The 13439-nt window shown below is 43.6% G+C and overlaps 1 protein-coding gene across 2 annotated transcripts in view; it reads left to right on the forward strand.

Annotated features, from left to right (window-relative positions):
* The window catches only part of ALDH18A1 (aldehyde dehydrogenase 18 family member A1), a 40762-nt gene continuing 32036 nt past the window's right edge, over nt 4714–13439 (forward strand). For both annotated transcript variants that reach the window (XM_018041531.1, XM_018041532.1), the window contains exons 1-2: nt 4714–4954; nt 8157–8272. In XM_018041531.1, the coding sequence (XP_017897020.1) occupies nt 8185–8272 (88 nt within the window). In that variant the 5' untranslated portion in view covers nt 4714–4954; nt 8157–8184. The remainder of the gene's footprint in view (nt 4955–8156; nt 8273–13439) is intronic.

Here is a 13439-nt window from a genome sequence, read left to right on the forward strand (position 1 = left end):
ACTTCCCGTTTCTGTTCATGTATTTGTTTGCTTGACATTTAAGCTTGTCTTTTAAAGAAGGAGTTCCCAAAAGTAGTCACATCATAATCTGGGGTTCTTTAAAAATGTTGATTCCTAGGCCCTGCATCTAGAGATTCTAATTCACCTGCTAGAAGAATCTGTATCTTTTTAAAAGCCTTTCTGGTGCTTCTGATGTTCAGCCTGGTTTGTGAAACTATAAAGGATATTCCATAGTGTGGCCGAAACTGGTTTAGGTGTTTGTCCTAACATTGCCAGCTCATATAACATGTCTACTGGCCTAGCCTACTCCCCTTTCTCTGAGAATCTCCCATCACGTAGAGCTCTGCTGTGTTTGACAGAGAGGGGTCTGCGTGACCCCTCCTCTCCCTGCCACAGCTGACTAGACCAAAATGGAGACCTGGGGCAAATTAGGCCAGTAAGATTTTCTCTCTAGGAATATGAAACTAGGACCAAGTCTAAAAGTCAGTGGGGAATAGGCACTGAAGATATTTTAGGGCCGAGGAAGCCATTTTTTTTACCAATGTTCACTAATGAAGAGTGTATCTGAAAAAGAGAAAAAGAGAAGCAGATGTGCAGATGTAAGTGTAAATAGGAAACCCAGAGATAGGGGAGAGTCTTGGTTCCCAGCTTCTAGTTCCTTGTATCCACCTCTTAAGAGATCCAATTTTACCTCCTGCTTTTGAAAACTACTTTCCAGTAAATTTTTTTGTTTGAATAAGCTTCTGTTACAAGTAAAGAGCATGGGACTAAGATAGCTTTAACCTGGTACTCTCTGGCAGAGAAGGCGACGGCACCCCACTCCAGCACTCTTGCCTGGAAAATCCTATGGGCAGAGGACCCTGGTGGGCTGCAGTCCATGGGGTTGCTGAGGGTCGCACACTACTGAATGACTTCACTTTCACTTTTCACTTTCATGCCTTGGAGAAGGAAATGGCAACCCACTCCAGTGTTCTTGCCTGGAGAATCCCAGGAACAGGGGAGCCTGGTGGGCTGCCGTCTATGGGGTCGCACAGAGTCGGACACGACTGAAGCGACTTAGCAGCAGCAGCAGCAGCAGTACTCTCTGGCATGTGAAGAAGCAGTCCTCAACCCTGCCTTATACTTGGGTTCTAAATAAGCCACTTCCTATGTAACTTTCTGGTCATATCTAGCCCTATTTCCACTTGCTGAGACAAAAATCCCTCCAATCAAAAGAGAATCTTTTTTTAATTTAAGTCACATTCAGGAGATACCATGGCTAAAATATTTTCCTTGATTTTTTTTTTTTTACTTATATTCACTATTTTTATTTCCTTTCTTTCTTTTAAGAGGCAAATGATTATAATTCTGGTATTTGATTTTTCCCAATCCACAGTCATGTATCCCACTCATCTTTATTGGTGGAGTAGAATATTAACAGTAACATAGTAATGAAAACAAACAAAATGTTTGGGCCATGTTAAAGAATTTTCATATTTGATCTTAGCAATGCTATAGGCTAGTATATGTAGAATATACTATATAGAATATAGGCAAGTATAGAAAGTAGACAAGGACAGTATTACTAAGCCCAAAGAAATTAAATTCATTCATTTATTAAGTATTTATTGGCTATTATGTGCCAGGAATATACTTTCCTGCTCTTAGGAGCTTATATTCTAGCAGGAAAAGCAGACAAGCCATTACTGTTTAAGGTGATGTGTGGTTTGAAGTGAAAATGTTAGTCACTCAGTTGTGCCTAACTCTTTGCGACCCCATGGACTTCAGCCTACCAGGCTCCTCTGTCCATGGGATTCTCCATGTAAGATTACTGGAGTGGGTAGCCATCCCCTTCTTCAGGGGGTCTTCCCGACCCAGCGATCCAACCCTGGTCTCCTGCATTGCAAGCAGATTCTTTACTGTCTGAACCACCATGACACATTAAGAACAGAACTTCCTGAGTGGAGAAAGCCTCTGTCCCACTCTTTCTATAGTGGAGAAAGCTATAGCCAAAGCTATAGCTAATGGCTTTAGCTATACCAGCAGATACCTATTTTGTTCTAAGTTAATAGTGAGACTCTTAAAAGCTGAAGTACCCACTGAAACTTCTGGAGGGCAGTTTTATTTCTTTTGTGTCTTCTACTTTAAATCCAAAATGCTCAAAACTTAACACGTTTGGTGTTCTCATCCTTCACCCAAAATAACTATTCCCCTCATCTATTTCCTAAATGCTGTAGCACCACCAGATTTGATTTGCAATCAACAACCTCAGATAGGCAGATGACACCACCCTTATGGCAGAAAGTGAAGAGAAACTAAAGAGCCTCTTGATGAAGGTAAAAGAGGAGAGTGAAAAAACTGGCCTGAAACTCAACATTCAAAAAGATCATGGCATACAGTCATTCAGTTCAGTTCAGTCGCTCAGTCGTGTCCAACTCTGCAACCCCATGAATCGCAGCACGCCAGGACACCCTGTCCATCACCAACTCCCGGATTTCACTCAGACTCACGTCCATCGAGTCAGTGATGCCATCCAGCCATCTCATCCTCGGTTGTCCCCTTCTCCTCCTGCCCCCAATCCCTCCCAGCATCAGAGTCTTCCAATGAGTCAACTCTTCGCATGAGGTGGCCAAAGTACTGGAGTTTCAGCTTTAGCATCATTCCTTCCAAAGAAATCCCAGGGTTGATCTCCTTCAGAATGGACTGGTTGGATCTCCTTGCAGTCCAAGGGACTCTCAAGAGTCTTCTCCAACACCACAGTTCAAAAGCATCAATTCTTCGGCGCCCAGCCTTCTTCACAGTCCAACTCTCACATCCATACATGACCACAGGAAAAACCATAGCCTTGACTAGACAGACCTTAGTCGGCAAAGTAATGTCTCTGCTTTTGAATATGCTATCTAGGTTGGTCATAACTTTTCTTACTTCATGGCAAATAAATGGGGGAAAAAGTGGAAACAATGACAGACTATTTTCTTGGGGTCCAGAATCACTGCAGATGGTGACTGCAGCCATAAAATTAAAAGACACTTGCTCTTGGAAGAAAAGCTATGACAAACATAGACAGAGATGTCACTTTGCCAACAAAGGTCCGTATAGTCAAAGCTATGGTTTTTCCAGTAGTCATGTACAGATGTGAGAGATGGACCATAAAGAAGTGCTGAAGAATTGATCCTTTTGAACTGTGGTGTTGGAGAAGATTCTTAAGAGTCCCTTGGACAGCAAGGAGATCCAACCAGTCAATCCTAGAGGAAATAAACCCTGAATATTCATTGGAAGGACTGAAGCTGAAGCTCTGATACTTTGGACACCTGAGGCAAAGAGCCAACTCATTGGAAAAGACCCCCTTGCTGGGAAGATTGAAGGCAGGAGGAGAAGGAGATGACAGAGAATGAGATGGTTGGATGGCATCACCGACTCAATGGACGTGAGTTTGAGCAAACTCAGGGAGATGATGAAGGACAAGGAAGCCCGGGATCACAAAGAGTCAGACACAACTCAGCGACTGAACAGCAACAACCACCTCCTTGTCTCTCATTCTCCCTCTTCCAAGTAGTGAACAAAGTCAGCTCTCCCTCCTTTATGCTCCCTGTCTGCTGCTGGAGCCCTTTCCCCAGCCATCAGTTCTCACTTGAGCCTTTGCAATAGGCTAAGTGAGCTCCCAGCTTAAACCCCTCTCTACTCATTTCAGACACACAGAGCTGATCATGTCACTCCAGTACTTTGAAAGGCAGGGTTCTCTAACTTTGAGGATGAAAAGATTCAAATTCTTTGGCGTGTCACAGAAATTTTACAAGCCCCCCTCCCCCTCCCCCAAACACCTCTCCTGTCACGTCCCACATGTAGCCTCTCCTCACAGGGCGTCTCCTGCCTCCAGATAGTCCATTCCCTCTTCCTCCTGCGATCCTGCTCCCCGCTTCCCCCAATTCGAATGTCTACTCTTTCCAAAGACTTGCCTGAATCCCCAGACACCCCTCCTCTAACATTAATCAAATAGTGTAATCATTTGCTCACGTCTGTCTCTACCATAAGGTAACCATGTTTTCCTCCGAACCTAGGGAATGCCTGCCACAAAGTAGCCAAAGTTTAATGAATGAGGAATAGGCTCAGCATTGTTCTCAGAAACTACCCCAAACCGGCAAGATGCCTTCCTAACAAACCTCCACCAAAGTGTTCTGCCAACCCCAATCACCTACATGCCCAGCGCTACGTCTAGGCCTATCTATGCAGAAATATGCCCTTTGAGGAAAACACTGCAAGTAGAAAAGGAGAGAGTCCGAACTCTAATTTTAAGGGTGAATCCAACTGTCAGGGATTAAATACTACTATTTTAAAATACAGTAGCCTCACCAATGCCCTTGCTAAACGACAGTTGGGCTGGGACCCTTGGGGAAAGCTCCAGGCGACTAGGGGGCAAATCATTTAATCTCTGTCAAACTATTTCCATTTAAACAGCATTAGTTTGCCTGGAGTGCGAGATCCTCAAATACGTGCAAATTGATCCAATCTATTTCCAAGATGTGGCTGAGATACAACGATCAATACTGGCAAACACATCGTATGGGATCTACCAGCAGCTGAGGAATCCAGGCGTCCTTTCTGCTTCCCGGGGAAGGTCCGAGGGGCGACTCTCCGTGGCCCCTGTCCGGGTCTGCCGCTGGGACGTGGACGTTCACACAGAACACTCGGGCTCCGCCCCCTGGCGTCTGCGGGCCTCAGCGGGCGGGGCTCGCCACGTGGAGCGCGGGCCCGATTCTCCAAACGCACCTACGCCATTGCCGCAGCGCAGCTCGGGGTCTGCCAGCCGCCTCGCGTCAACAGCGGAGGCCTTGCGGCCTGGGTTTACTCCAGCGCTGCTGGCGTAACGTCATCTTGCGGGACGTGGACGGAAGAAAAAGGGGAGTAAGCCGGCGCGAGAGACGCGTGGCGTGGAGTGCGGGCCGGGTGGTGGGGCCCAGCGGCTGAGGCGAGGCAGGTACGAGCGGGCCACAAAGAAGGCGGGGACCGTGGCGGGGATGGCGAGGTGCCGGCGCCTGCGTGAGGGCTGAGGGGGCACCCGGGCTGAGCCCAGGGAAGGTGTGCGCGCCGGGTCACGGGCTACCGTGGCGACTGCGGGGGCGCGCGGCCTGAGCGGGAGCAGAGTGAAGGGGTCGGACCCGTAAGTGGGTGTGGGCGCGCCGAGGGATGGCGGCGGGCTGGGCCTCCCAGAGCGCGCTGCATCGCCACACGCCGGCGCGCGGAGGCTGGAGGGCTGCGGGGGCTGTGGGCACTCGAACTCCCCGACCCCCTCGGATACACCCAGATGCAGAAACTGATCCATATGGAAGCTTGAAGACCCAGCGCCTGATGCCTTCTCGGCCCGGGATCCCGGAACCAGCTTCAAGTGCACCTGCATGCGTGATGGGGTTTCACCCTGCTTGTAACTGCCCACACAGCTGTCAGGGGCCTGCACACATTGCAGTCCCGCGCGGCCTGCCTGGGCCTTCGTGATCCCCTCTCGATAACCACCCCCGAGCCCGCAGCAGGAGAGCTCGCTCACGACCGCCTTTTGCAGTGTGGCAGGAGGTCTGTGGATAATTCTTTCCGTGGCTCATCAGGGCTGGGCGGACCCAGATCCACCCCCCCCCTCCCCCATCTCCGTTCCTCTCTCTAGAGGAGGTGAGGTTTATCATTGGGGCTTTGTCTTTAACTGGTGAACCATATAGCAAGCCTGTATTTCTGGGCGACGTTTGTTCAGACTAAAGTTCAGTTCTCTATTCAAGTAAGTAAGATAAGGACTATCTGTTCAGAACCTGTAAAGAAGTACTTGAGAAATGTCCTGAGTCAAAACATGGGAACTTTTCATTTGATGACATGGGGTCTAGACAGACACACATACCCTTTGCTCCCTGGGATTAGCTAGCTATCTTACGAGGGCATAATAAATTATGGCAGGATAAACTATCCTTTGCAGTGAGGGCGGGATCAGGCAGAGGTGATGGGAGAGGCCAAACTGACTGACCTTAAACATTCAGAGCTTTCGGTTTTTCATAGATAAGAGAGAGATAAATAGTCAATAAGTATAATTTGTGACTATGTCTGCCCATCAGAGACTATGAAATTCTTTGTTCCAGTGACAGGTCCTGAAAGAAGTAAGGAAGAAAGTGGTTGTAAGATATAATAACATTAGTGCCTAAAAGACAGATGGAGGAGAGTAGATGTTTATTGAGCATCTCCTGTATCCAGGCATTCCATTCTTGGAACTCAGTTACTACATCTCTCACAATAATTCCAGGAGGTCCTATTGTTATTGTCCCTGGATTACAGATGAGGAGACTGAGACTTTAAAAGATTGGAAGGCACACAGCTAGCAAGCACAAAGCCTGATTGTTTCCCATGTTTCCCATGCCTTCGGTGGGAAGTTTATAATCCTTTTGAGAAAGTCAGCAATAGCATGAACCAGTCGGAAACTAACCTGTAGGAATATATCCAACTTTGAATGCTAGGGTTGCTGGGGAAAGTTTGTGAATATGATGGAATTAGAATTTTAGGGTCATTATTTGATTGTTTTACCCTTTTGGCTCTACTAGAATTATTTTGGTGAATTCATGTATAAATAATTGTTTAGCAGCAATTTCAGAAGGAATTTGTATAAGCAGCAAACATAGATCATGGCCTCATAGCATGCTTCAGTATTATGCAAATAATTTTCTCTTGGAACCTTCCTTACTGTCACAAACACTGAAGTCAACAAAGACAGCACTTAACACTTTCTCTTGCTTATATAGATGCATATTTTGTATGACAGATGTATCCTGCCAGTCTCTTCTCTCTTCTTTCTGTACCTTTGTGCAGTATAAGTTGAAGAACATTAACCATTCCTTGTTTCTCTTCACTTTTGGGCAAAATGCTAGTCTTTTTAAGCATGTTTAAACACCCTGAGGCATGTTTAAGAGAGTTGGAATATATCTGTTAACATGTAGAGCAGAAGTTAAAAGGAGGCCCAGAAGCAAGATGAAGGATTTTCTTATCTCCTGAAAACAACCATGTCCCTGTAGTGTAAGAGCTGAAATAATGAATGGCATAGTCTCTGTGTGAGTATATTTATATATTAATATACACACACATAGGAAGAAGCCTCCTGCCTTTTTATGAAATAAACTATTCTTTATATAAAATCTTAAGTTTGACCTGCAGTGGGAAAATACCCACAACCCAGCTCTGAAAACTAGCTGTGTGTTCATCCTCCATGAGGTGTGCCCAGGGTCGTTCTAGATGCCAGCCATTTACAGGTGTCGCCACTCCCTCCAGGGATTGAAGAGTATGCTTTGGATTCCTCTGGACAGCAAGAAGAAAGACAAAGCCGCCATCTCCGACCTTTCCTCCCTCTCCTTTTGTCAGCAGAGATCAAGCTGATATTTCAAATATGTGGTTTTCAGAGTTCTTTTGGGAGATGAGAGAAGGAAGGTAAAGGTGGCTGCTTATGGAATATGGAATCTGTGTTTTGATTGGTTGAAGACTCCCTAATGGTGTAGAAATTGTAGTGAAGATTAATATCAGTAGATAAACATTATACCTTGAAGATGTTTTTTGTCACTCAAAGTATTCATAATACTTAGTTCCCATTTTTTTCCATAAAAACTAAGATGGTCCTGGGACTTCCCTGTTGGTCTTGTAGTTAAGAATCCACCTGTCAATGCAGGGAACATGGGTTTGATCCCTGGTCCAAGAAGATCCCTCCTGCCTCGAAGCAGCTAAGTCTGTGCTCCACAACTGCTGAGCCTGCATGCCACAAGTAATGCATCCTGCGTGCCTAGAACCCACTCTTCCCAACAAGAGAAGCCACCAGAATGAGTAGTCCATGCACTGCAATGAAGAGTAACCCCCACTCGCCACAACCAGAGAAAGCCCATGCACAGTAGTGAAGACCTACTGCGGCCAAAAAATAGAAATAAATTTATTAAAAACAAACAGAAAAAAAAAACTTAAGATGGTCCTAAACAAGGAAGAATAGAGTCAGAGCTTGGGGCGCCGTTTGTTTTTCTCTCTTTTCTGTATGTAGAAGAGGTAGGAGTTCCTCTAATACAGAATTTGGATCAGGAGAGTCAAGCTTTTACTCTTGGTGTGGGGAGGTGGATGAAAGTAAAATGAACTGTCTAGTATTTTGATAATTTATTTTTAAAAAATGAATTCTGCAGATACCTTGGTCAGTGACCACCTCACAGCATGTTGAGTCAAGTCTGCCGCTCTGGGTTCCAGTCCTTCCCTCAGCGTCTCCTGCCCTGGGTCCAGTCCACAGTACTCTCCAGATCTCGTAGGTATCCTAGGAAACATAAGTATGTGGGAGGTTTGGTCCAAGAGTGTTTGAAAACAAAGTTTTAAAAAGGAAAAAAACTGTTATTTGGCAGAATTGGACAAAGACAGTAAGCAGGGAAGCAACATACTGCTGAAATGCTGTGTTTGTATTTATCAATAAAGTAAAGTTTTTGGAGGGGATAGATGGGTTATGGCATAGATTATGGCAGTGGTTTCACAAGTGTATACTTAGCTGCAAACTCATGAAGTTGTGTACATTAATTTTATAGCTTCTGGCATATAAAAATAACCTCAAAATTTAAAAAGATTTTTAAAGATAAAATATTACTTTTATTTAATCTCGCAAGATTTTTTGCAGGCTATTTTTGTTCATTCCCTTTTTTTGTAATGAAGTGTTTAATTTTGAGATAATTATAGATTCACTTGCAGCTTTAAGAATGAATACAAAGAGAGCACTTAGACCTAGTTACCCGGTATCTCAACCAGGGTATCAATGTGGACAGAATAGGTTAAGATTTCCATCACTACGGAATCCTTCAGTTTCTCTTATCTAGCCATCCCCCTTCCTGTCCCTAACCCTTGGCAGCCTATAATCTGTTCTCCATTTTTATAATTTTTAAATGTTATGTAAATAAAATCATACAGTATCTGACCTTTGGGGGTGACTTTTTTTACTCAGCATAAATCTCTGGAGATTCTTGTTGTCTGTATCACTTTGTTCATTTTTATGACTGAACAGTATTTAGTGGTATGGGGGTACCGCAGTTAGTGTAACCATTCATCACTGAAGGACATCTGGTTACTTTCTTTGTCTGTGGTGAATAAGACTGCTGTGAACATTTGTGTACAGGATTTTGTGTGAATATAGTTGTGGTTATTTGGGATAAATGTCCAGTAGTTCAGTTTCCGGGTTGTATGTTGGTTGCCTGTGGTAGGTAGTTTTTTTCTCTCTCTTTTTTATTTTTTAAATTATGAAAGTATGCTTAACACATTTACAGGAGACTTGGAAAATATAGAACAAAGTTACTTGTAGTTCCATTATATTTAAAAACTTTTTAAGTAGATAAATTTTTAGTTGGAGTTTCAATATCACTCTTAAAAATTAATAGAGTGAATATACAGAAAAGTAGAAGGATATGGTACGCCTGAAAAGCACCATGAATGAATTCAACATACTTAAGATTTACACACTTTCCACAGAATAGTAGGATACAAATCCTGTTCAAGTTCCCATAGACTATAACTAGGAGACACTGAAAGATATCCAGGGATATAAAACAAGGTGCAAAAAGTTCATAGTCTAAAGGTATTTAAATCATACAGAGTCTGTTCTCTTATCTCTATGGAATTCTGTTAGAAATCAATATCAAAAGATATTTGAAAATAACTCACATGTTTTCAAGGGTAGTGTGACAAAAGAGATCACCCTGAAAGCCATTGAAAGCCTCAATAAAGTTAGAAGACTGAAAAAACACAGAGGATAATTGCAGAGAAGAAAACATTTAAATGAGAAATTAGTATCAAAATGAGAAATTAATATTAAAGATACTTAAAAAACCCCATGTATTTGGAAATTAAATGTCCACTTTTAAATGATGGGTATATCTAACCATAAGAAGGAAAACTAGAAAATATTCATAACAGAATGGAAATGAAAAGAGAATTCACCAGAATTTGTTGCTTGCAGGTGAAGCTGCTCAATGCAGTGTGGTAGGTAGTTTCATAAGAAATTGGCAAACTGTTTTTGCAGTGGCTGTACCATTTTACATTCACACCAGCAGTGTGTGAGTGATCTACTTTCTCTTCATCCTCAACAGCATCTGATGTTGCCGCTCTTTTTTATGTTATCCATTTTAATAGATATATAATGATATCTCACTGTGGTTTTCCTTTTCCCTGTTGGCTGATGAGATTGAGCATCTTTTCACATGCTTATTTGCCATCTGAATATCCTCATCAGTGAAATGTCATTTTTAATTGGATTGTTTGGTTTTGTACTGTTGAACTTTGAGTTTTTTAATGTCTGCTAGATACTAGTCCTTGGTTGGATTTGTGCCTTGAAAATATTTTCTCCCAGTTTGTAGCTTGCCATTTCAGTCCCTTAACAGGGTCTTTCATAGAGGGAAGTGATCTTTGTGTTTTTAACTTTGATGAGACCCAATTTATCAGTTTTTCACTTAATGGATTGCATGTGTGTACTGAGTCCCTATATTCATGAGCTACTGTTTTCTACCCCATGGACTGTAGCCCACCAGGTTCCTCTGTCCGTAGGATTCTCCACCCAAGAATACTGGAGTGGGTTGCCATACCCTCCTCCAGGGGATCTTCCTGACCCAGGGATCGAACCCGAGTCACTGGCATCTCCTGCGTTGGTAGGCAGATTCTTTCTTTACCACTTGCGCCACCTGGGAAGCCCATGGATTGTACCTGTGAGGTCAAATCTGAGAACTCTTTCATAGCCTTAGATCTTGAAGATTTTCTTCTGTGTTTTTTTTCCTAAAAGTTTTGTGGTTACATTGAAGTCCCATGATCCATTTTGAATTAATATTTGTATAAGGTGTGATAGTTAGGTCAAGATTCTTTTTTTTTTTTTTGCTTACAGAGTTCTAGTTACAAAGGCTGTTTATGATATTTTGAATTACTTGTCTCCTTGATAACACCTAAATGTTATCAACAAATCTCAAGACCTTTCTGCAAGAGGACTTGCTTACCAGCTAATCAAGCTTATCACCATTGGAAAAATCTGTTTCCCATTCATGCAAGTATAGTTGTTCAGTCATGTCTAACTCTTTGCGACCCCATGGGCTGTAGCCCACCAGGCTCCTCTGTCCATAAAATTCTCCAGGAACACTGGAGTGGTTTGCTATTTCTTTCTCCAAGGGATCTTCCTGACCCAGGGATCAAACCTGTATCTCCCACATTGCAGGCAGATTCTTTACTGTCTGAGCCACAAGAGAAGCTTTCATGCAAAGAAGAGTGTAAAGTTTAAAAGCTGTGGGTCTGAAACTAGGCTCCCTGTGTTTGAAAACTACCTTTGCTACTTACTTAGTGACCACAGCTATGGATTTAGGTCATAATTCCATGAGCTGGCATTTTGGATCAGGCTCAGCTACACAGTGGTTCCATGTCCTTGTCAGCTCTCAACTTTGGCTCAGGTCAGGGTTGATTGTTGAAGGCTGGGGGGAATCTGCTGGGGTGACGGATCGTCTCTGTTCCACATGGTCTCCCATCCTACAGCAGGCCATCCATGGCTTCTTCACATGGTGCTTCCCAAGAACAGCAAGCTTGGGAGTGCCAAGGTCTCTGCGACCTAAGCTCAGAGTTTATACAGAGCCAGGCGTGTTTTAAACAGGCTTGTAGAAAACAGTAGGTCACGACTAGAGAGACTTAGCACGCATGTACAGCCCATAAAGTGAAAACTGATAAATTGGATCTCGCCAAAGTTAAAACAGGGCTATAAACAGTGTTGCAAACAGCTAGGCTCTGCTGACTGTATTGGTCAAAGCAAGTCATAGGGCCAGGAGAGGAGAAAATAGATTCCACCTGTGGATGGGAACAGCTTCATGTATTGTGGCTGTTTTTGCAGTCTGATAATGCTGATAAGTTACTCAGCTTCTCTGAGCTGCAGCTTCCTTATGTATAAAATGAGGCTAAGATTGAAGGCGGGAGGAGAAAGGGACAACAGAGGATGATATGGTTGGATGGCATCACCGATTCAATGGGCATGAGTTTGAGTAAACTCCGGGAGTTGGTGATGGACTGGCGTGCTGCAGTCCGTGGGATCGCAAAGAGTTGTACACACTGAGCGACTGAACTGAACTGAATAATAAAAACTCACGCGTAGTAATACCTAACTCCTGAGTCTTAACTCATGAGAATTCAGAAAGATGATGATGATGATAGTCATAGCTAACACATTTTTATATATCACCTAATATTTATTAAGTGTTTACTTTGTGCCAGTCCCTGTTCATCCTCCACAAAAACCTTATGAGGAAAATGAAGTAATAGCAAGTAAGTGAAGGAGTTGAGATTCCAACCCAGGAAGTCTGACTCCAGAGTCAGACACTCCCTTCATATTTCCTGTTCCTCTGTATAAGGTGTAGGAATAGTTTTAACACAGTTCCTGGTATATAGTAAGTATTCACTTTAGGGTTTTTATTGTTGATATTATTGTTTATTCTTATTAGACTCATTCACAGGAGACACTTTGTGATCTTATCCCTAGATTTTTCTTTGTATTCAGTTATTTCTGGAGCCCCATGTTCACTGACCATGATGAGCATAAGAGCAAAAAAGAGAAAAGGCAAATGAGAAAGCATATAGATACAAACAGAGGAAAGTAGAAGGGCAGGAAGGGAGATAGAAACCATCTCCAGGTCCCTTCCTGTTCAGGCCTGAAACACAGCCTCATTACTGAGTATTAGGACTCTGATGCTGAAAAGCTAAAGGGCTTCTCCCTTGAAGTGTGACTCGTGGCACTTCTGATAAATATAGGCAACCCCTCCCCCCAGCACATGTGTATACATATGTACCTTGGTATCCCTTCATCCTTAACAGGAGTAGATGGCTTTTCTTTGAGACTTGGGGCCTAAAGGTCCTTAGAAGATGGGAAGAGATTACCTGTTCAGAAGCTGTGGATTTTTGCTAACTAATCAAGGCCTTCTCAGTCCTTCATATGAACCCCAAAAAGTATAATACACTGCAGAACATAAAAAATGTCCTCAAGGAAGATGGGATCAATCTAGAAGGGTGACTGCATTGTCACAGAATAGGAAACCTGGGAAAGCCCTGGGCCCCATAGAATGCTCCTTGGTGCGGAGCCCGCTGGATGTGACCGAGCTTTTATTTGCTAAAAACCTGGTTCATAGATGTGGCCTCTTCTTGAACCTTTCCTTAAACCTGATGTGCTGTGATCCAGTTGCCTGTCGCCAGAGTGACCCTTGACTGCCTGGCACCAAGCCATGCCACCCTCCTCAGCCATGCTGATACAGACTGTGGATCAGGAGTTTCATTTATGCTAACCTGGCTTGCTAGGACTTACCTGCTTGCCACTACCTGTGTCCCTGAGGTGCCCTCTCAGGTTGCCCCACCCATGCGCAGCTCTTCTCTAGGCCAGGACATGTCCTACAATGCACAGGAGAGAAAAGTGGCCACCAGGCCTT

The sequence above is a fragment of the Capra hircus genome, chromosome 26 (assembly GCF_001704415.2).
Source record: "Capra hircus breed San Clemente chromosome 26, ASM170441v1, whole genome shotgun sequence".
NCBI lineage: Eukaryota > Metazoa > Chordata > Mammalia > Artiodactyla > Bovidae > Capra > Capra hircus.